The 22445-nt window shown below is 41.7% G+C and overlaps 1 protein-coding gene across 1 annotated transcript in view; it reads right to left on the bottom strand.

Moving 5' to 3' along the window:
- The window catches only part of PPP2R5A (protein phosphatase 2 regulatory subunit B'alpha), a 47036-nt gene that overhangs the window by 10527 nt on the left and 14064 nt on the right, over window positions 1–22445 (bottom strand). The window contains exons 2-5 of the mRNA XM_082217733.1: window positions 16198–16394; window positions 4861–4962; window positions 1655–1747; window positions 245–375 (exon numbers count right to left, since the gene is read on the bottom strand). Coding sequence (XP_082073859.1) covers window positions 245–375; window positions 1655–1747; window positions 4861–4962; window positions 16198–16394 — 523 coding nt within the window. The remainder of the gene's footprint in view (window positions 1–244; window positions 376–1654; window positions 1748–4860; window positions 4963–16197; window positions 16395–22445) is intronic.

Below are 22445 nucleotides of genomic sequence, written 5' to 3'. Positions count from 1 at the left end.
ACCTCAAGGGGGAGACAGTCCATATTTCCCTAGTCCTTTAACCCAGCAGCAGCTCTTTTTAAATCCATTGCTTTCAAGTATATGAGAAGGGTGGGGGGGTGTTTTTGTTTCTTAAATCCCAATACATGTGAATAAGCACCCTAGTAAAAACTGTGGCCAAGTAATTTTATTTTTGTTAAAATACATTTGCAAGATTAATTTGTATGTTTAGTAAACAAACAAACAAACACTACATATATTGTACCTGAGAAAAATATTGTTGATTTGTTTTCTGATGAATGCTCTTAATCCAAGGAATTTGCCATAAATTCGGTGAAGCACTGTTTTTAGGAAGTCTCGTTCTCGTGGATCTTCACTATCAAAAAGCTCCAACAGCTATTAATAAAGCATTGCTTATTACTTCAATACCCAGTAACTAAATCCTAACTGAAAGAAAAATAAGTTTGACCCGAATTCCTCCCACCGCCCTCTAAACTATACCAAAATTAAGCACTGGATTGATTCAGTGACATGTTGTCAAAAATTACTTCACACATAAATGCAGGTCAGGGAAGCTCTCAGTGAATTCATTCTTTATAAACAGCATTACATAAGAAAGAGCAAAAGCATAGATGCTACATCAATCCTTCGGGCAGGTAGGGGAACACACAAAATCCACAGCAAGGAAATACCTTTAATTGGGACCAACCAAACCACAATGTTGTGTCAAATTTCGGTTGGTCCTAATAAAAGTATTTCCCTATTTTAGAGAACAGGAACAATATTACTGCCATGTAGTAAGTTCATAAAACATTTCCTTAAAACTGGTTGTAATTATAACTATCTAAGCCCACCTAGGGGACACGGGTGGCGCTATGGTCTAAACCACTGAGCCTAGGGCTTGCTGATCAGAAGGTCGGCGGTTTGAATCCCTGCGATGGGGTGAGCTCCCGTTGCTCGGTCCCTGCTCCTGCCAGCCTAGCAGTTCGAAAGCACGAAATGCAAGTAGATAAATAGGTACCGCTCTGGCAGGAAGGTAAACGGCATTTCTGTGCACTGCTCTGGTTTGCTGGCCACATGACCTGGAAGCTGTACGCCGGCTCCCTCGGCCAGTAAAGCGAGATGAGCACCGCAACCCCAGAGTCGCCCGCAACTGGACCTAATGGTCAGTAGTCCCTTTACCTTTAAGCCTACCTAAGCCTCTGAAATGAATGAGCACAACCCAGAAACAAAGATAGGTTACATAAGCAAATCCTGCTAAAAATAAGTCTTAGGCATAGTTAAAAAATTTAAAGCACATTATTTCAGTATGACTCAGGTTTGGGTCAATTTAACCATGAAATGAGCCCCACCACAGTTTTGTTTCTCCACCACAGTTTTGTTTCTTGCTCTACACAATAATACATGCAACATTGACTCAAATCCAGAGTTCCCATAAGCAGAATCAGCTGCTCCTGCTTTAAGTCCTTCCCCCTCTGCTTCCTGAAAATCTACTCCAGATAACTGGGGGTCCCTTCAAGACAACTTGCTTTTCTGCCAGTGGAAGCATTGACTGGATTGAAGCTCTCCTGCATACTAAAGAAGCCTTTCCATTTGTGGAATAGGTTCTTTAGATTCAACCAATTATCTTCATACAAAATTAGCAAAATTACAAATATTTCAGATGACTATTTACCTGTTGTACAAATTTCTGGTCAATGTGACGTTTTGCGATGCTAGGTTGGAAATCAGGACTTTCTAAAAACCTTAGTAAAAATTCGTACACCAGCTAGGAAAGAGTAAAACAGACACATTTAGAAAATATACCTATAAATGGAGTAAATTCACAAATTTAAAAGTAGCAAAAAGCTTATCCACTATGTAAAGGGCCAGCAGAAGTGTGTTCCAAATAAAAGTAAATGTGTTGGCTCTTAAAGAGACAGAACCTCTTTTCCTCATCTACTGTGATATTTCAGCAGCCAAGTGTAACCTCTCTCAGGCTTGGTGCAGAGGAATGTTTTCCTGATCCCCTGTTAACCATTCTTAAGATACCAGGAGTGCTTCTGAGCACACATGTGCCCAGAAGTTTTGGGCCATATGCTGCCAGCAGGGATATACAGAGTATCCAAGCCAAAGCACAGAAGAATCAGACAGGAGATGACATGTAGGTGCATCTAGGGCAGCAAAGAAATCAAGATAAATGAGAACAGAGTAGAGACAAATATAGATTTGACAGTAAGGTAATCAATAATTCTGTGAGGGTCAGGTTCAGTTGAGCTCCCTTCCAAATCTACAATTCTATGATTCTACGAACTTGAAGAATGGAAGCTGTGGGTTCAGAAAGTGACTGAGAAAAGTCAAAGCGGTAGGAGTAAACCTCAAGTTCAAGGAGTTTGGAGGTGAAACGGAAATCAATGTTATATAGTTACTTAGGAATAAAAGGTATATATTACATTTCCAAAACTGCTACAGTGGTGCCTCGCAAGACGAAATTAATTCGTTCCGCAATTCTCTTCGTCTTGCGGTTTTTTCGTCTTGCGATGCACGGTTTCCCATAGGAATGCATTGAAAATCAATTAATGCGTTCCTAGGGAAACCACCTTCAGACCAGGTCCAGGGACAGTCTGTCCCCGGACCTCTTCTGAAGGCTGGGGGGGGGGGACAAGGGCTTTTCTTCCCACCCCCAGCATTTTAAAAAACCCTGGGACAGCGGAGGACTTCTCCGCTGTCCGGGGCGATCTTAAAATGCTGGCGGGCAGCATTTTAAAATCGCCCCGGACAGCGGAGGACTTCTCCGCTGTCCGGGGCGATTTAAAAGCCCCTGGGAAGGCAGGCAGGGGGGACAAAGACTTTCGCCCCCTGCCCGCCTTCAGAAGGTGTCCCCGCCCCCCGCCCCACTTCGGAACAGCTTTCCGAAGTGGGGCGGCTGGGGCAGGCGTCCCCGCTCCCCCTCCCCACTTCGGAAAAGCTTTCCGAAGTGGGGCGGCTGGGGCAGGCGTCCCCGCCCCCCCTCCCCACTTCGGAAAAGCTTTCCGAAGTGGGGGGCTGGGGCAGGCGTCCCCGTCCCCCCTCCCCACTTCGGAACAGCTTTCCGAAGTGGGGCGGCTGGGGCAGGCGTCTCCCCGCCCCCCCGCCCCACTTCGGAACAGCTTTCCGAAGTGGGGCGGCTGGGGCAGGCGTCCCCGCCCCCCCACTTCGGAACAGCTTTCCGAAGTGGGGCGGCTGGGGCAGGCGTCCCCGCCCCCCCGCCCCACTTCGGAACAGCTTTCCGAAGTGGGGCGGCTGGGGCAGGCGTCCCCGCCCCCCCACTTCGGAACAGCTTTCCGAAGTGGGGCGGCTGGGGCAGGCGTCCCCGCCCCCCCTCCCCCCTTCGGAAAAGCTTTCCAAAGTGGGGCGGCTGGGGCAGGCGTCCCCGCCCCCCTTAGGAAAAGCTTTCCGAAGTGGGGCGGCTGGGGCAGGCGTCCCCGCCCCCCCTCCCCCCTTCGGAAAAGCTTTCCGAAGTGGGGCGGCTGGGGCAGGCGTCCCCGCCCCCCCTCCCCCCTTCGGAAAAGCTTTCCGAAGTGGGGCGGCTGGGGCAGGCGTCCCCGTCCCCCCTCCCCACTTTGGAGAAGCTTTCCGAAGTGGGGCGGCTGGGGCAGGTGTCCCCGCCCCCCCTTCGGAACAGCGTTTTAAAATGCTGGGGGTCGGGAGCGAAGCGCTGCCGACCCCCAGCATTTTAAAACCTTCCCGGGACACGGGGAGATTTTAAAATGCTGGGGTTCGGCAGCGCTTCGCTCCCGACCCCCAGCATTTTAAAACCTTCCCAGGACACGGGGAGATTTTAAAATGCTGGGGTTCGGCAGCGCTTCGCTCCCGACCCCCAGCATTTTAAAACCTCCCCGGGACACGGGGAGATTTTAAAATGCTGGGGGTCGGCAGCGCTTCGCTCCCGACCCCCAGCATTTTAAAATCTCCCCGGGACAGAGACTTCTCTGCTGTCCCTTGGAGATTTTAAAATGCTGGGGGTCGGCAGCGCTTCGCTCCCGACCCCCAGCATTTTAAAATCTCCCCGGGACAGAGACTTCTCTGCTGTCCCTTGGAGATTTTAAAATGCTGGGGGTCGGCAGCGAACGCTTCGCTCCCGCCCGCCAGCATTTTAAGATCGCCCGGGGCAGGCGGGGGAAGGCTGGCGGGGGGGAGCAAAGACTTTTGCCCCCCGCCGGCCTTCAGAAGAGGTCCTCTTCTGAAGGCCGGCTGTGGGCAAAAGTCTTTGCTCCCGACCGCCAGCATTTCCCTATGGGCTTTCGTCTTGCGATGCAAGCCCATAGGGAAATTCGTCTTGCGAAGCGCCTCCAAAACAGAAAACCCTTTCGTCTTGCGGGTTTTCCGTCTTGCGAGGCATTCGTCTTGCGGGGTACCACTGTATCCTAGCATACTACAGTGGTACCTCGGGTTACATACACTTCAGGTTACAGACTCTGCTAACCCATAAATAGTACCTCAGGTTAAGAACTTTGCTTCAGGAGGAGAAACGAAATCGTGCTCCGGCAGCGCAGCGGCAGCAGGAGGCCCCGTTAGCTAAAATGATGCTTCAGGTTAAGTACAGTTTCAGGCTAAGAATGGACCTCCGGAATGAATTAAGTACTTAACCCGAGGTACCACTGTACTAGCATACTGCTGCATGAAACATTCAAAAACCGGAAATCAAAGGGCTATCGGCAACGTGAATGGTGAAAATGGAAAAAAGCACCACAGAAGCTGTTGAACTTCCAAGGCATGTTTGAAAACAGAAGCATTCACTTCCAGGTTTTGGCGTTCGGCTTCCAAAATGTTCGGCAGCCAAGATGTTAAAAAACCGAGGTTCCACTGTACAGAAACCGCATGAATTGGGAATAGAAATAGTTATACAAAGGAACAATATACCTGTATATGAGGCCATGAAGCTTCTAACGTAGGTTCATCTTCTTCTGGATCAAAATCTGGATTTTCACTTGGTGGAAGTGTCCTGAAGATATTAGAACCAATCTGGAAGAATATAGATACATTTTAAGCTAATTTAATTGTGCCCAAAAAAGGACACAAACATTTATTTTAATGTATTTATAATTATTTATTGCATTTAGACATATGACATGCAACAGTTACATAAAAGAGAATTAATTTAAAACAGCATATGCTCAGATAAGCATTTCTGACTACATTAACAAGTTGTGTTATGATATAAATCGTTACAGATATGAAATGATGTATAATAGTGTATATGTTTGGATTGTTGACAATTAGTAAAAAGGATATTGAATCCAAAAAATTTAATTTATAGGAAGTAAGGGAGAAAAGGGAAAGTTAAAATATATACTTTATGCATACCAAACTGTAAACTATGGGTTCTGTTCTGCCATATGCCTCATTATTCGTATAATCAACAAAATCACAAAATGCATAAACATTGTTGTGTTTCTTCTGGCCTCTTGCTACTTATAATTTTTGTGTCAGTTTTTCCAATAATACTGTTTACCAAATTACATTATACCATTGATCCATAGTCAATAATTGTAATGATTTCCATGTCCTGGCGATGGTTGCTCCTACAGTGGTTAATAGATGTGTTATGAATTCTTTATTTCTAATTTGTAACATATCAAGACTATACAAATTAAGTAGAGCTAGTTCTGAAGTCATGGAAACTGTTTGCCTTGTAATTAAAATATTTATGTAAATACATTTTTCCAAAACCTTTCCGTTTTTGGACATTCCCAACACATGCGCTGATATGTCCCTATAATAGGACATCCTCTCTAATGCATGGGAGATCGGTTTGGTTTTAGATTAGTACCAGTCATGTACAATTTTAAGGGTTCTTTCTCTTATTGCCAATATAGATTTATATGGCAGTTTTACTCCCCACACTGTTCCATGTTTCTTCAGTTTTTAATTTCCAAATCAGTAACCAGCACCTTCTGAAATTTCGCTGAGGGCAAAAGTGAATCTCTATAATAGATTTATAGAAAAAATGTATTAATCCTTTTGTTATTATATTTTCTTCAATGATTATTTTCTCATATGTCATTGTCTTGTGGCTTCGTTTTTAACCTGGGAGTTTGTTAAAAAGGACCTTAATTGGTAAGTTAATAGCTATGGTATTTCCATAGTTCCCAACTGAATTTGTATCTCTTTGATGGTAAGTGGTCATCCATCTTTGTAAAAATCTTTCAATTAATGCAGGTTCCCCCCCCCCTTTCTGCACATTATATTAATAAAGGAACAAGAAGTAGACACTGGAATCAAGGTCGGGGCAAAAATGTCCCAGTGGAAAACTTACAACAAGAGATTGGTGGAACATAAGTAGGGATGGAAAGCGGGATAAAGGACAAGCCCAGGGGAGGAGGCTAGTAATGAAAAGGGTGTCGAAGCTCCTGTAGCAACAGTCCCATCCAGTATACTCTGAAGTATCCTCTAGAAGATGGGAAGTGGTGGATAAACATAGAGTGACTATAGCATCAAAAATTGACAGGTGAAATAAGCATGTGTCAACAAAAGAAGGAGCCACTGGAGTAAAGGGCAGGGAACAGAAGATATTAAAGATGGCATTTTGCTACTTCCATGTGTCTGTGAAGCCCCAGTGACCACTTCTGTCCAGTGATCATACTTCTTCTGCTTCTCCTGGTTTTGAAACCTGAAACAAATGCTGCCTGTATGCTCTCTAAACATTAGTTAGAAAGGAGACTATTTGAGATGCTTCTCATAGACTGTGGGGGTGATATTTAGCATATTGTCTACAGGGAAAAAGACAAATAGTGATCAAGAAAAGTGGTAGGTTATGTTGGCATGGATTACTGGTTTGAATCCAGCACTTCAAATCAAGTTCTGTTCAACAGTGGGCACAGATCCAGACAATCAGATTATTCTCTTGACTTAGGCATGGTATTTACACACATTCAGTCTCCTTATCTACTCAAGATTTGATAAAGAATTCTCATGCTGCCAGTTTCACATTTTCTTCTTATACTGCAATGCCAGGAGCAAAAACCTTCTAGTTTCTGTACCAAAACCTTGATAAATCTATGGCTGAAGTGGGCAACTTTCAAATTTCACAGAGGTTTCACGTGTATAAAGTTTAGCTGTATGTTATATTAAATAAATGTAAATGTTATTCACATGTATAATAAGGGTTGAGCACTTTCAAGGTGAATTTGACAGATGGTGCTAAAAAGAAGCTGATTAATTTACAGCTGAGAAACAAAGGACAATATGATGAACTATTGTTTTAATGGAATACATTCACGGCTGCTGTGAAGGCACAACGTGCCTCTGCTTTACAATTTACAATAATAAATTCCCAGACCTCTCACGGAAATTGTTGTGAAAAGCATCTTTGAAGATATGGAATGAAAGGTCAAATGTAGAACTACAATTTCAGGAAAATATCTGTTCAGAAAGAGAATCTTACATGTTATTTGTCTGGGGGGCATTAGGAATGCAAGTATCGGTATCGCCTGCCCTAGAAATTTATTGTTGGCTTACTGCTGGATATGCTCCTACCATTGTAGGAGTCTCACTTGGCCATTACTGGCTTTATCTCTGGAACATCCAAGGAAAGCACTGGTAGGGACAGGAGCACAGTTCAGACATCATGCTAGATTAAATGTAAGACCATGGACTGACAAGAGTGAGCACCTCAGAGATTCACATGCCACTTATACGTCTGTCCACCTTTAATGACAACTATGATTGTATTTATTGCATACCTAATCTACATCTTTGCATTTTCCTTATTCTTCCTCCCCCACCCCCCATTTCTCATTCTCCTTATTCTAAGTACTTGTCAGGTAAGGAAAAGAGGTCAAAGACATTTGGCAGCCACAATCTTTTCTGAGCTATCACTCAGCCAGAAATACATATAATGTCATGGCAACTTGTCCTACCTGGTGCTGCTACTGAATGGCAGATCAGTGCATAAGACCAGTCTCATGAAGCAATTGACATGGTGTGTATTACTGAAGCCTTGATGGGCGAACTGAGCAGGCCTGACCTGACTCAGTGGTGTCCTCTCCCCTGGCATCAGCATAGGCTGGAAGGTCAGTGTTGGTGGTGGGGGAGTCACCATCATCCACAGAAATACTGTATTTGCTTAGGAATTTGAGTTGAGGCTTTGCACCTTGTGATAGGCCAGTGAGAGAGAACAAGAGTCCTATTGGTCCAGGGTGGAAAATATCCAACCCATGGGCTAGGCCAGGCCCCAAATTTGGCCTTCAAGGATGTTTCCCCCAAATAACACACTCCTACACTACATCTGATGTCATATAGTTATTTAATTGTTGTCCATCTTGTTTATAATATTTTAGAAACTGTTCTGTGGTTATTTTGTAATGAAGAGAGGTCTAGGAGTGTTATGAATAAATATGTATCTGAACTGGAGTAGTCATAAATGCCACTAACCATAATTTGCTCTCAAGCCAGATTTTAACATGGAGATCCTTGTTTTGATCTCTCTTAATTTTGAAAAAGTGCACAGTTAAACTGCAACTTAGCAGTCAGTATGGTGATGCAAGTTCAGGTGTCATGGTAAACCATGGCTAAGTGGAGGGGAAACATCCAAGGGGCTAGAATAACAAAGAGAACCATGAGGCTGTCGGACATTCCAAATATCAGACCATGGTAGCTGCCCACCATAATGTTTACAGGCCACTGTAAAAAGTTGTGAAAAGTGACTTCTAATTTCCTTTACAAAAATAATTAGGTATTTCCAAGAGATATTCCTCGTGCATTATTCAATGAATTATCGATGAGTTGTGTCTTTCATGTATGTATGGACAAAAAGCGCTGAGGAGCAGCAGCAGTTTTATTCCCACTTAATGAAAGGATCTTACAAATGAAATTATGTGGAAGTAGAATAAAGCTGATCCGCACAGCTAACCCTGGTGTGCCCAGTGTAAACAGATGAGTTGTGAGAAGAAAGATTCATGGAACAATGCTGTGCATCATAAACTGTTTTGTGGATGCAACTCCACATATTGATGGCAATAGTTATTTACAATTAAGTGTAGCCAGTGGTGAAATTCCAACCCAAGGTGGTAGGTCTTGGACCCCACAGATGATTCTAGCAATCAACCGTAATCAAGACTAGTACAATGTGCCACAAGCACAAAACAATAACTAGAAGTGTTCTGCAGTTTACTACTTTGTTTTAAAGCACAATTACTAGATGGAAGAACTGCACTTTTTAAAATCTCAAGTTATCTAGCCACTGTTACACCAATTACAAAAAGGGATTAGTTCTGTTTTTTTAATTTGTGAAGGAGCTGCTTTGCTCTAAAAATGTAACAGGTCTTTTACATATTTTGCAGGTCTTCACTGAATATATATTAATAATCTAACATTGCACTGCATTATAGATCTTTAACTGTGTATGCAGTGAACACACACACACCAAGGAGCTGGGACCAGTCCTGCTGTAATCTGAATAACTGTCCAGAGGGCTAGCTGTGTCGGTCTGTTGCAACACACACAATAGCTTAAGGCACCTTAAAGACTAACAGATTTACTGTAGGAAAAGCTTTAAGTCTGCTGAAGCAAAAACAACAGCTGCGGCACCTTAAAGACTAAAAGATTTATTATAGAACAAGCTTTAAACCTTCAAGGTGTCGGTGGTGGGATTTAAACTAAATAAGCAGAAAACTAAGGTTTTGGGAAAAAATCTGACAACTTCAGAAAAAGAAAGGTTTCAGAAGGAGACAGACCTAAATGTGCTTAAAAAGGTGAAATATCTAGGGGTTAATATGACAGCTAAAAATCTGAATTTATTTAAAGACAATTATGAAAAATGTTGGTCAGAAATCAAAAAGGACCTAGAAATTTGGTCAAGATTGAAGCTTTCCTTGTTGGGTCGAATTGCCGCTATAAAGATGAATGTATTGCCAAAGATGTTGTTTCTGTTTCAGACCCTGCAGATTGTGGACAAGATGGAGTGTTTCAAGCGGTGGCAGAGAGATATTTCTAAGTTTGTCTGGCAGGGCAAAAAGCCCAGAATAAAATTTAAAATATTAACTGATGCCAAAGAAAGAGGGGGGTTTGCCCTGCCAGACATGAAATTGTACTATGAATCAGCAGCTTTCTGCTGGTTGAAAGATTGGCTACTTCTGGAGAACACTGACATTTTGGATTTGGAAGGGTTTAACAATGTATTTGGGTGGCATGCATATTTGTGGTACAACAAGGTTAAAGCTCATAAAGCTTTCAAGAACCATATTGTCAGGAAGGCAGTGTTCAATGTCTGGATAAGATATAAAGATTTGCTAGAAAGTAAGACCCCAAGGTGGGTGTCACCAATGGAAGCTAAGGCTCAGAAAAGACTCAATATGGAGGCCAACTGGCCAAAATATTGGGAAATAGTAGAAAAAGATGGAGATACATGGAGATTGCAGAGTTTTGAGAAACTAAAGGATAAAGTGCGAGACTGGTTACACTATGCTCAGATCAGGGAGGCCTTTAATGTGGACAAAAAAACAGGCTTCCAGGTGGAAAAATCGAAACTAGAAACAGAACTGTTAGAACCAAAAACTAAGGTACTTTCAAAAATGTATAACTTGCTGTTAAAATGGAACACCCAGGATGAAACGGTTAAATCAGCTATGATAAAATGGGCGCAAGACATTGGTTACAACATTATGTTTGCTGACTTGGAACAGTTGTGGACCACCGGTGTGAAATTCACGGCTTGTAATGCCTTGAAAGAAAATATTATGAAAATGATATACAGGTGGTACATGACCCCAGTCAAGTTTGCAAAAATATACCATTTGCCAGACAATAAGTGTTGGAAATGTAAAAAAACAGAAGGAACATTCTTTCACCTTTGGTGGACGTGCCCAAGGGTTAAGGCTTTCTGGGAAATGATCTATAATGAGCTAAAAAAGGTATTTAAATATACCTTCCCTAAGAAACCAGAGGCCTTCCAGGAGACGGTGGAAGAAGAATGGAGAAAATTTAAAAGCTATCTTAAGGACTATTATAAACTTAATGAATGTTAAAGTGTTGTGGTTTTTAGAAACAAAGGGATACAGTGATATAAGGTCAGAATATAGAGAGGACAAAGATGACAGAGGTTGGAAGTAATAATTGGGAGTTGCTAAAAATTATGGACATCGGGATGCAGAAAGGGGGGGTAAGGGGAAGTCCAAGAAAAGAGGTTTATGAAAATATGTTATGAAATTATACGTGTATGTTTGTCTCTTTAAGTGTTTGTTTGTTATTTAAAAATTTTGTAAAACCAATAAAAATTCTATTAAAAAAAAAAAAAGAAACCAGAGGCCTTCCTTTTGGGCATTGTCGGCCAAATGGTGCCAAAGAAGGACCGGACTTTTTTTATGTATGCGACAACAGCAGCAAGAATACTCATCGCAAAACATTGGAAGACTCAAGATTTGCCCACACTGGAAGAATGGCAGATGCAACTGATAGACTACATGGAATTGGCAGAAATGACTGGCAGAATCCGAGATCTGGGAGAAGAGACAGTGGAAGAGGACTGGGAAAAATTCAAGGACTATTTGCAAAAGCATTGTAAATTGTATGAATGCTAGAATGATGCAGGATATAAAGACAACATGGCATTAGTAACCTAGTGGAAAAGAGCATGAAAATAACTGAATTTATGAACAAAGATGAAATTTGAATAATGTTATGCCAAGCTTAAACACTTAAATATTTGATAACAAAGGGTGATGCAGGAGGCATAACAGTTGGAATGTATAATTTAAAACAAATTTTTGAGAGAAGGTGAAGTATTGCTGAACATGACTTTCTAAACAGGAACACAGAAAAGGGAGATGTGAGGGAGTCACGAAAGAGGGTTATGGAAACAATACTTAAGAAATTGAACTATTTTCTTTTTTCTGTTTTTTTTAATTTATTTATTTTTGGCTTATTTCTTTTTGTATGCTTTGTATGTTTTTCTTGTTTTTCTTTTTTGGATTGTGAATGTGAATTTTGTTGTATTGTTCAAATTTTCTTTAAAAAAAACTCTTAATAAATATCTTATAAAAAAATAAATAAATAAACCTTCAAGGTGTCACAAGGGTGTTTAAGTTTATTTAACCTAGCAAGAGTATCCAATTCAAAGACCAGCGTTGAACACATGGGAAACTAATTTGGTTCTCAGTCATTTCTAGAATTAATGAAATTCTAATCATAGTATATGCACTATGATATTGCATGTACTCAAATGTTACCAAAACGTTTTCTAAAGAAGTATTAACATGAAACAAAAAGTTTTTGTCCACAACTGTACATTTCAAATTGGTATTACATTGATGTATTCTCATGAGAAAAGGAAACATGCATGGCTATTGTATCTGAGAAGGCTAGCCATTAAAAAAGGGATCCCTGGATGGTTAAGTCCAGTCAAAGGCAACTATGGGGTGCAGCACTCATCTCGCTTTCAGGCTGAGGGAGCTATTTAAGGGTACGCTCTACCTCCAATGTTGGAGGCAGGAATGCTTCTGAATGACAGTTGCTGGAAACCATGGAAGGGGAAAGTGCTTGTCCTCATTTTCTGCATATTTCCCACAGGAATCTATCGGGTTGGCCAGTGGGCTGATCCAGCAGGCTAATCTTATGTTCTTATGAGATATCCTGAAAAACCTTCTACCAAAATTAATTTCATTTATGTTTACAAGATTTTTGAAATCTGGATTACTGTTTAGGAACAAGACATCTTTCTTTGATCATCTTAATTATGTTTTTACTTGGTAAACAAAGCCTTTTCCAGAATTCCTGGTCAGCATCAGCCATACTCCTGGTGAGCAACATTGTAGTTTGACCACTTTTCCACCACTCTATTTTATGGCTGTCATCAGATGTTATACTTGAACATTTGTTTTCCAGGAACACAGTCAAATATGAATTTGTAGATGACAATGCCAGAGTTACTAAAGATAGAGCAACCGATGATGTGGATTCTAAATCCATGAAAGTTTATGCCATGGTGAATTTGTTACTGTTCAAGATGCCAAAGCACTTTCTTTTTTTGCTGCAACAGACTGAAACTGGAAACTGAAGACAAAGATTAAACTTGTAAATTTATATAAACAATTGGTGCAATCCACAGCCAATAAAATCAACAACAGATTTACCATTAACTTCAATAACCACAAGCAAGATTTCAACAATACATTTACAAGCATTAACAGAAAAAGTTGTGAAGTGTCAGATCCTAATTGCATGTTTAATATAAAATGCTGTTGGACTCTAAAGTCATCCCTAAAAGGAAATAGAAGCTGACCATTGCTCAATAATATTAAATTTAAGATAGTTAACCAATATGTGCTAAGGTTGTGGTGTACATACTTCTTTTTACTCTGCATTCAGTGCTCTCTGACTGCTGGTTTGTGAAGTTGTGTACACGCAACCTTAGCCCATTCCTCATCTGTCCTGTCATTTCTTGGGAAATTATGCATTTTGTTGCATTTGCCCCCAAACCAGCTTTGATCCAATATGGAAATGCAAGAAGACACAAGAAGACATCCAGGCTCCCTCTCTAGCCATTGGTGTGGAGAGAAAGCAGGTGACTTGCAAACACATCCAACTACAGTGGTACCCCGCAAGACGAACGCCTCACGAGACGAAAAACTCGCAAAACGAAAGGTTTTTTCGTTTTCGAGTTGCCTCGCAAGACGAATTTCCCTATGAGCTTACTTCGCAAAACGAAGCTTGCCTCGGGGACAGTGGGTCTTCTCTTTTGAAGCAAGGGGCGGCGGGGAGAAGCGATCTTCTCCCCGCAGCCCCAGGTCCGGGGACAGCGGGAAGCGCTTCCCGTTGCCTCCGGACCTCTTTTGAAGCAAGGGGCGGCAGGGAGATCGCTTCTCCCCACCGCCCCTTGCTTCAAAAGAGGTCCGGGGACAGCGGGAAGCGCTTCCCGCTGCCGCCGGACCTCTTTTGAAGCAAGGGGCTGCGGGGAGATCGCTTCTCCCGGTGCTCCGAAGCTGGGCGGGGGGGAGGGAACACCTCCCGCCGCCGCCTGGCTTCGGAATGGTGCTCCGAAGCCGGGCGGGGGGGAGGGAACACCTTCTGAAGGCGGGCGGGGGGCGAAAGTCTTTGCTCCCCCCTGCCTGCCTTCCCAGGGGCTTTTAAATCGCCCCGGACAGCGGAGAAGTCCTCCGCTGTCCCGGGGCGATTTTAAAATGCCGCCCGACAGCATTTTAAGATCGCCCGGACAGCGGAGAAGTCCTCCGCTGTCCCGGGGTTTTTAAAAATGCTGGGGGTGGGAAGAAAAGCCCTTGTCCCCCGCCCCCAGCCTTCAGAAGAGGTCCGGGGATAGACTGTCCCCGGACCTGGTCTGAAGGCGGTTTCCCTAGGAACGCATCAATTGATTTTCAATGCATTCCTATGGGAAACCGTGCATCGCAAGACGAAAAACTCGCAAGACGAAGAGACTTGCGGAACGAATTAATTTCGTCTTGCGAGGCACCACTGTACAGTGGTGCCCCGCAAGACGAATGCCTCGCAAGACAGAAAACCCGCTAGACGAAAGGGTTTTCCGTTTTTTAGCTGCTTCGCAAAACGATTTTCCCTATGGGCTTGCTTCGCAAGACGAAAACATCTTGCGAGTGTTCCAATTTTTTTCGCTTCCCCCCTTTTTCTAAGCCGCTAATAGCCTTTTAGCTGCTAATCCCCTAAGCCTTAAATAGCCGCTAATAGGGTTGCTTCGGCAAGACGAAAAAACCGCTAGACGAAGAGAATCACAGAATGGATTAATTTCGTCTTGTGAGTTACCACTGTATACTGATGAACACTGTGGAAATGCAATCTGAAATGCAGTTGGGAGGGGGTTTAAGCTGTTAATGTGTGCACAACCTCAGTAACTTTACAGGTGTGACCAACGTGCTACAAAGTCCACAGAAAATCTCATATTAAGTAGAAAAAGGGACAAACATTTTTGCAAATCATTAGAAGCCAATACTGAGGAGCTCATATGCAACCACCCTAGCACTCTAATTCTTGATATTATTTCTTTCCTACCCTATGCTGTTTTCTTGATTTCTTCACCTTCTTCACCTAATCTTCCTTCTGAACCTTCTCCATCATCTTAGTTTTCCCACTTCCCATCCTCCTTTCCTTCTTCTGCTTCTAACATTATTGCAGTTCCTTTTTCTACTCCTTTGTCACTTTCAACCCAACTAATTCTCTTCACTTCTTTCCCTCCCTTCCTCACCCATTCTTTCTTGCAGTTTTGCTCCTCCTCATGATGAATAAGGAACAAGTGCACATTCAAAAATCAAGCAAACATTTTTTACGCCAGCATTTGTTCCTTTGCACTGTCTGTTTTGTACTAACAAGTGCAGAGTCAATGTGATGTCAGGAGAAGGAGCTGCAAACTAAATTGCTGTTGTTGGAGGGAGAGAAATGACTTGAAAGCTACAATTTCTTCTGAGACACAATTCTATGTATAGGAAGAGACTTCTAAAGAGTATGAAATTGCTGGGAGAAAATTGAGGTATAAAAGTAGCTGGAGCAAAAGCAATCTATTGACCAAGCTGTGAACTTTTCCTGCTTCAGCTGCAACTGGAAACATAGGAAGAGGTTTAGCAACTTTCTCTTGGCCTCTTACGGCTTAGGGAGACATGAACAGCCCCAGTCTGGCTCACACACGCCTTTACCTCTCCCACTCATGTGTGGCCAGGAGCAGTAGAAGTTTCTGCTTCTGTGCTTGCTGAATAGAAGCTTTTTGTACAGACTGCATAAACAAACTGTAGTAATGTAAAATATGGTTAGCTTCAAACAAGAGAACTCAATCTGTAGTTTTTGAAGCTGTCTTATCTGAAAGTAACCACAATTTAAAATTAACCACAGTTCTAGGTCTAGCTAACACAGAAAGCTGTGGTAAAGCAAAAGCTCCCAAACTCCTCCTCCTGGGTGTGGTGCCCATATCTCACTTAACCATAGTTTAGTGTGACATCCAAATGCAGCCATTGCTCTCTCCAGCTATAACCTTTGAGCTTTAATCCTTCATTCTGCAGTAAAAGAGGGACAAACAATGAACCCATTCCTACGTCCTTGTCACCTAGGAGTCTATGGTTGTCATGCAACTAAATGTAACCAATTTTAATCTGTTACAATTTAACAGCAAGTTAACAGGTAGTGTCAGCAAAAATTTTGTTCTGCTATAGAAAAATTAATACAGAACACAGACTATATTTAGCAAAAAATATTGGGTGTAATTTTTAAATGTGCCCAAGAAGAGTATACTTCAGGTGTTTTACTTACCATTTTCACTATATCAGAATATGCTGATTCAACTAACACACCACGATGTGTTGAAACATATTCCACCAATTCATTCAGTGTTGCCCTTTTAATTTCTTTGCTTCTCAAGTCAGAGACAGAGTCCATGAAATCAAACAATACACAACACTGCTGTAGCTTCTGACAGAAGAGGTCTTGCTGTTCATTTGAGGTGGCATCTATAAAGGAAAAAAGGCTGCAAAATTAGAATTTAAATTCTGTAAAATTATAGAAATCAATATAACTTCCATCTCAACAGCAACAAACTAACACCAAGCAGGAAATATCAAATCCAATGTTCTATTAACAGACATATAATTGTTACCTTATGTATTGAATCCCTTCTTTCTCCCATCGGTAATGCAGAATATATGTGCTCAGCTGCACTAGCTGAGCTGTAACATATTACCGGTAATATGTTTAAATTTTTCTAATTCTGATATGGTCCTCTTTCCATGATCCTGAGGGAAATTGTATTCCCAGGCTCTAGGAAAGGCTCTTTCTTAGGTTTGCTACAAAGTCAGCCAGTGCAAATTTGTCGTGCATTTAGTGAGCAAGGGTTCTTTCTTGAGGAGGAATGCAGAACCAGCCTTCTACTGGCTAGAGAAGTGGTTCTCAAACTATTTTCTCTGGGCCCCACTTGCAGAATAACAATTTTCTCATGCCACACTGATTTTTTATTGATAAGAAATACATTGGAAAACAAAATGAAAGAACTCCTAGCAATGCTTGATTTATAACACAGAACACAACTATGATCATGGGACATTCAGAAGGTATAAAACAATGCAGCTACATATTCTGCAAACATAAATATTAGTGTGATACTATACTATGTTATGTTGTGCTGAAATGTTTAAATATTTCTTTGATTGTCCTTGAATCTTCTGGCCACATTTGTCATCCTCTCCTGTCACATCAGTGTGGTTCACCACACCCTTTGAGAACCACTGGGCTAGAGTACTGAAATTAGGCTGGAGAAACCCAGTCAAAATTCCCGCCTACCCATAAAATTAACTGGGCAATTTGGGACAGTCGCACCCTCTCAGTTTAACCTACAAACAAGATTAAACTGAATCTGAGTATCAGATGCAAAGTATCAAAAATGTCATATTGCATGACATGCTGCTATGCGTTCAACTAATTTTACTAGTAACATGCCATTAAAACTTCAAACTGTGGTAAGCAGAGAAAGTACCCTTTTAGTTTACCAATTTACATTTTTACAGTTCTTACACAAACAAAAAATCAACACAGGATCAAATACAGTATAATACTGTTGCTAAAAAATATCACAGAGGCAATCATTTTGCAGTTATCTTCCAAAACACTCATAACATGTTTACATATCTGTATCACCACACTTTAAGGAAATTATGAGAGGGGAACTTGTACAAATGTGTCATGAGCTCATCACAAGTTGTAGCACAGTGAGCAATAACTGCCAACAGTCTTTATTGTTAAAATTTGGACCACCATAAAGAACCAGCTTTCAAAACTCCCATTGTTCTCAGCGCATTTTGCGATGGGGAATTTCATTAGTGTGAGCAGTTTCTGAGCTCTGGGAGCAGTACTGTGCCTAAGATTTTAGAATAAAACTGCGGAGTGGAAGGAAAGGAGGACCTTTTTCTGCCTCCCCACTTCCAGCTACTCTCTGAAGACTGGAGAAGAGACCCTCTTAAGAATATTAGAAAGGTGGGTGGGGAGAGGACTAGACCATGTGAAAAATGAACATAATGTTTTAGCTGCAGTTCATTCATTTTCAGCTTTGTACTCTGGTTATAAAATAAGTGCACCTAGGCATTCCGTTGTTGTGCTCATAACCTAGGTTTAATGTGTCATTTAGCTCCCAGCTTTCATATCTCAGTTTCTAACACTGGTTAAAACACCTATCACCATGCTGAGGAGAACCAAGCCAAGTAAAGCACTCCATGGGGTAAAAAATTCCTATGAGGTGGGTCCCAATTCCCATCTCTGGCTATAGTCTACTCCTCCCTCCCAAGCAACATAATATAAATTTCCAGTGAGTTCACCAATACAGTTGTAGCTGGGTTTTCGAACAGCTTAGTTCTCGAATGTTTTGACTCCTAAACGCCGCAAACTCGGAAGTGACTGTTCCGGTTTGCAAACTATTTTTGGAAGCCAAATGTCTGACAGGGCTTCCGCAGCTTCCAGTTGGCTGCAGGAGCTTTGTAAGTCAAATGGACTTCCAGAACAGATTCCATTTTACTTCCAAGGTACGACTATACTAACAAGCAGCTTTTCAAGGAGCACACAGTACAAATACCTCTATATTCTAAATACCAGTAAATTGGTAGACAGTTCATTTCAAGCCTTTTTTTACACTCCTCCTTCTAGTTTGTGCTGTAAAGTAAACAGTCACAGTGGCACAGAGAGGGTGGGTGCCAATCAGTGCATTTGTGTGGTCCCTCCTTGGCTTCTATTCATCAAGCTTCCATTCTTTTTATAATACATACTAGAAAAGTAGTAGAACCTGAGTAGGCATATATGAAAACTTATGACATGTAATAAAAGTCAGCAGTGGCTGCCTGGAGCCCTGTCTAAATTCATATTTCCAATGTTTTTCTACCAGTACAGATCTGCAAGGTTAGATGTTTCCCTCAAGGAAGAGGATGCAGAGGGCAAAGCAATATCAAATCCCGAGTTTCATGTAGTCATTTTGCTTTATTTAATGAACTGATTTATAGTCCACCCTTTATCTGTGGGTCCTAGGGTGGAACCAGAAACACTAAAATGAAAATAAACATTACAATAAAATTAAAAAAACATAAAACCAAATGCAATGCAAATATTCAAGTACAAATTTAACATTTGTCAAACTGAGCATTGAGACAGCAAGATGATTCCCATCACATAGTAAGTCAAACATTGGCTTAGTGAGACTGTGCAAAAATGTCAGGTCCCAGAGAGGAGCTGACAGCTACTTCTCTTCAGTCCTATGAACTGAGCTAAGGTTTGGCTCAAGCCCAGTCTTCCAATGAGGCAAGGTGAGGTGGTCACCTCAGGCAGCACGTCTGGGCCTAAGGAGTAAAAAAGGACCACAAAGAAAAAAGCGGGTGCCAACTCGTTTCCAGAAACCCACACATTCATTAAGTCTCATTAAATCATGGTTTGCTGTAACACTTTGTGTGAACTAGGTCAATAAGAGAAATGACTCAATCATTAAAATAGTAACCAAACCAATTCTGATTGCCTACTGTGCTTATTTCTTCTTCTAGCTTACATAGCAGCAATCTGCTTTCAGTGTTTTTTTTTAATAAGGGTTCTAAAGGAGATGCAGTAATTTTTCTTTAAAATTTAAAGTCCATCATGTGCCATATCATATTAAACCCCATGAACGTCTGAAGACAATGGTATTTTTAGTTTTGAAATATCCCAATTCTGGGCTGAGCTTTTAAGGTTATTGTGTAGTCTGGCAAGGCTTTTTTAAAATTTCAAACCCTCAAAAATGGGATGAGATAAAAAATGTAAAACAGAGATCTGGGACCTTCTCTTACACTACTTTTAGGACATTGAAAATGGAAGCAATATAAAATGGTAAAGTAAAATCCCTAGATCACTTGACATGGCATGGCCCTCATACAGCAGCCGGGGCACCATTTTGTTCTCAACACATCCAAAGTGATCAAAAGCTTAACTTTAACAATATATGCAAGTGCATGCCCCACCAACATTATGCTGCAAGTAAAAACTCAACAACTACTTTTGCACTCTCCTATGAAAACACTGCCACATTCTCTCAAAGCGGGGGGAAGGTTTCAAAGATGGAAAGTACATTTCCAAATATGGTTCCCAAGTTGTTAACAGTGGTCAGCAAGGAGTCAATACTGGCTCAGAGAAAAACGTTTAACAACAACAAACAAACAAACAAACAAACAAACAAACAAACAACATTGGGTGGCTTCCAACATATGTAAAAACATAATAATACATTAAACATAAAAATACTTCCCTATACAGTGCTGCCTTCAGATGTCTTCTAAAGGTGATATCGGAATTTACTCATCTCCCTGACATCTGATGGAAGGGCATTCCACAGGGTGGATGCCACTACCAAGAAGGCACATAAAAACAACCCCTATTTATCAGCGTCCAGAACTCAAACCACAATGCCTTTTTCTTCGCCCCCCCCCCAGCAAACCTTCATTGTATTTTATTCTCAAGTCAATTTCTCTAAAATCCAGGCAAGTTCATATATTTCTCCCAACCTATCCTAAAACCCTCTCCAGCAACACATAAAAAGATAGAGAATTTGTGAAGCAGTTAATTTTCCTTGACATACTGCAGATATTGCCTGCAGGAGTACAATGTGAGGAACTCATTTTCTTCCACTAGCACAACACAAGAAAAACATATAAAACACTCAGAGGAGAGCTATTAGCATACTTCCATATCCTATGTAAAGTATCCTCCAAGGATAGCCAGAAAAAATGGAGAAGCACTGAGGTACAAACAGATTCACAGGCTTCATCCAACTTCAACTTCATGCAAGAATAGGAAGCTATTACGTCTTTCTACCAAAGCACTATGATAAACATTGTGATAGCATACATAAGAGGATGTATGCTTTTACTGATGAAAATTGTGAAGGGAACTACCACTAGTATGGTGCACTGTTACTTTAAAAGAAAAGCAGGAAATGCTTACAAACACAGGTGAAAACACTGTGTTTAACTAACCAAGTTATATATGCCTGGTAATGTTGCACTAGGAGTGTATACTTAGCTTTGCTACTTTAGAATTCATACTAATAAATGTGAGTTCTTAGGACAGACTTAAATGTAGGAATCTCTGAATAACTCTAGTCTGCACAGATTTTTTTTTTTAAATCACTGGCTAAAAACAAAGCCTTTTCTTCTTTTCTGTGCTCAAAAATGCATGATTTCTCCCTGCTAAGATATTAATGTGTGTCTCTTATAACTGGACTCTTCTGCAGATTCAATATGTATCTTTTGAGCATTCAATTTCTTGAGATAGTAACTGCACAGAACATGTTTCTTAAGCCACTGAAATGGAGTTGATTTGCCCCTAAACAACTTTTAATTAAATAACACATTAAGTTATCCCTACCAATCTTGTGCTGCCCTGAGTTTACCTAAATGTCTATTAAAAAATCTGCTTTGATTGATGTGTGTCTTGTCTGCTCCTGCCATCCCTGCAATAGTCTGGTTGTTTAGGTATGCAGTGAGACAGATCTAAAGACACCCAAATCTTCCATAAGAACATTTTAAAATGTAAATTCAGACAAAAAAGCTAAGTGTACACTCCTAGAGCAGGGCTACCAGGAATACACAACTTGGCTCGTTAAACACGTTCAGCTGCACTGGCTATCATTTCCAACATTTCTGTTAAAGGAACAATATACATCTCTGTGTACTGCACTTAGCTCTCATCTGTGACTCCTCAAAGCTGCCAAAAGTGACAGCAGCCATACCCCTCACCTGTGGCTCCTTGAAACTGTCAACAGTGGCAGTGGACACACCCTGGGGAAACTGCTTTGACTGGCTGGCCAAATCAGGTGAGGTAGCTGATAGGTCTCAAAACCTCAGTGACTTAGGGACTTCCCCTGCATGCAAAGACAGGATCCAGCAGATTGAGCAAATGAGACCAAGAATGGGTCCAACACTCCAGAAAGCGGTTTCTGCACTTGCTGTAGAGGGAAGTGAGGGGCAGATGGGGCTTGTGAACCTGGGAAGGTAGCCCATCTAGCAGAAGGGAAACACTGATCCTAAACCCCAGCTGCCTCGCAGGATATCGTTGGGAGAACAAAAGACTAAGGGGTAAACCGTACACAAATCCAGAGTAAACTCCTGAAGACACCTGGATGGCACCTTGTACGCCTCTTTCTGGCAACTCCTGCGACCAAGCTGGTGCCAAACATATTGCTCTGCTTTCCTCCGGACCACATCAGAGGCCAACCCCTCATTGAAATGCTCTAGAAAATCAGAGCACCTGGATCTGGTATGTCTATGTCATTAATTCATTTAGGGTGCAACCTTGTGGCCCCTGTGAAAATGTTCTAGGGGGTCATAGGATTGTAGCTCTCCATCTCTGCCTACAGAGTGGGAAGCCTAATCATGGATGCCTCTTTTTTGTAGCCATGGAAACCAGCGGGAAGGAAGGGGAAGAGCTACTGATGGAAAGCAGAGCAGGTGGAACCAAAATGCCACACCCCTTTTATCCTGCTGATTCAAGGCCAGGAAGGCTTT

Source organism: Podarcis vaucheri (genome assembly GCF_965113315.1).
Source record: "Podarcis vaucheri genome assembly, chromosome: 3".
NCBI classification, from domain to species: Eukaryota; Metazoa; Chordata; class Lepidosauria; order Squamata; family Lacertidae; genus Podarcis; species Podarcis vaucheri.
Note: the sequence above shows the minus strand (reverse complement) of the source record. Positions and strands in the feature narration are given on the sequence as shown.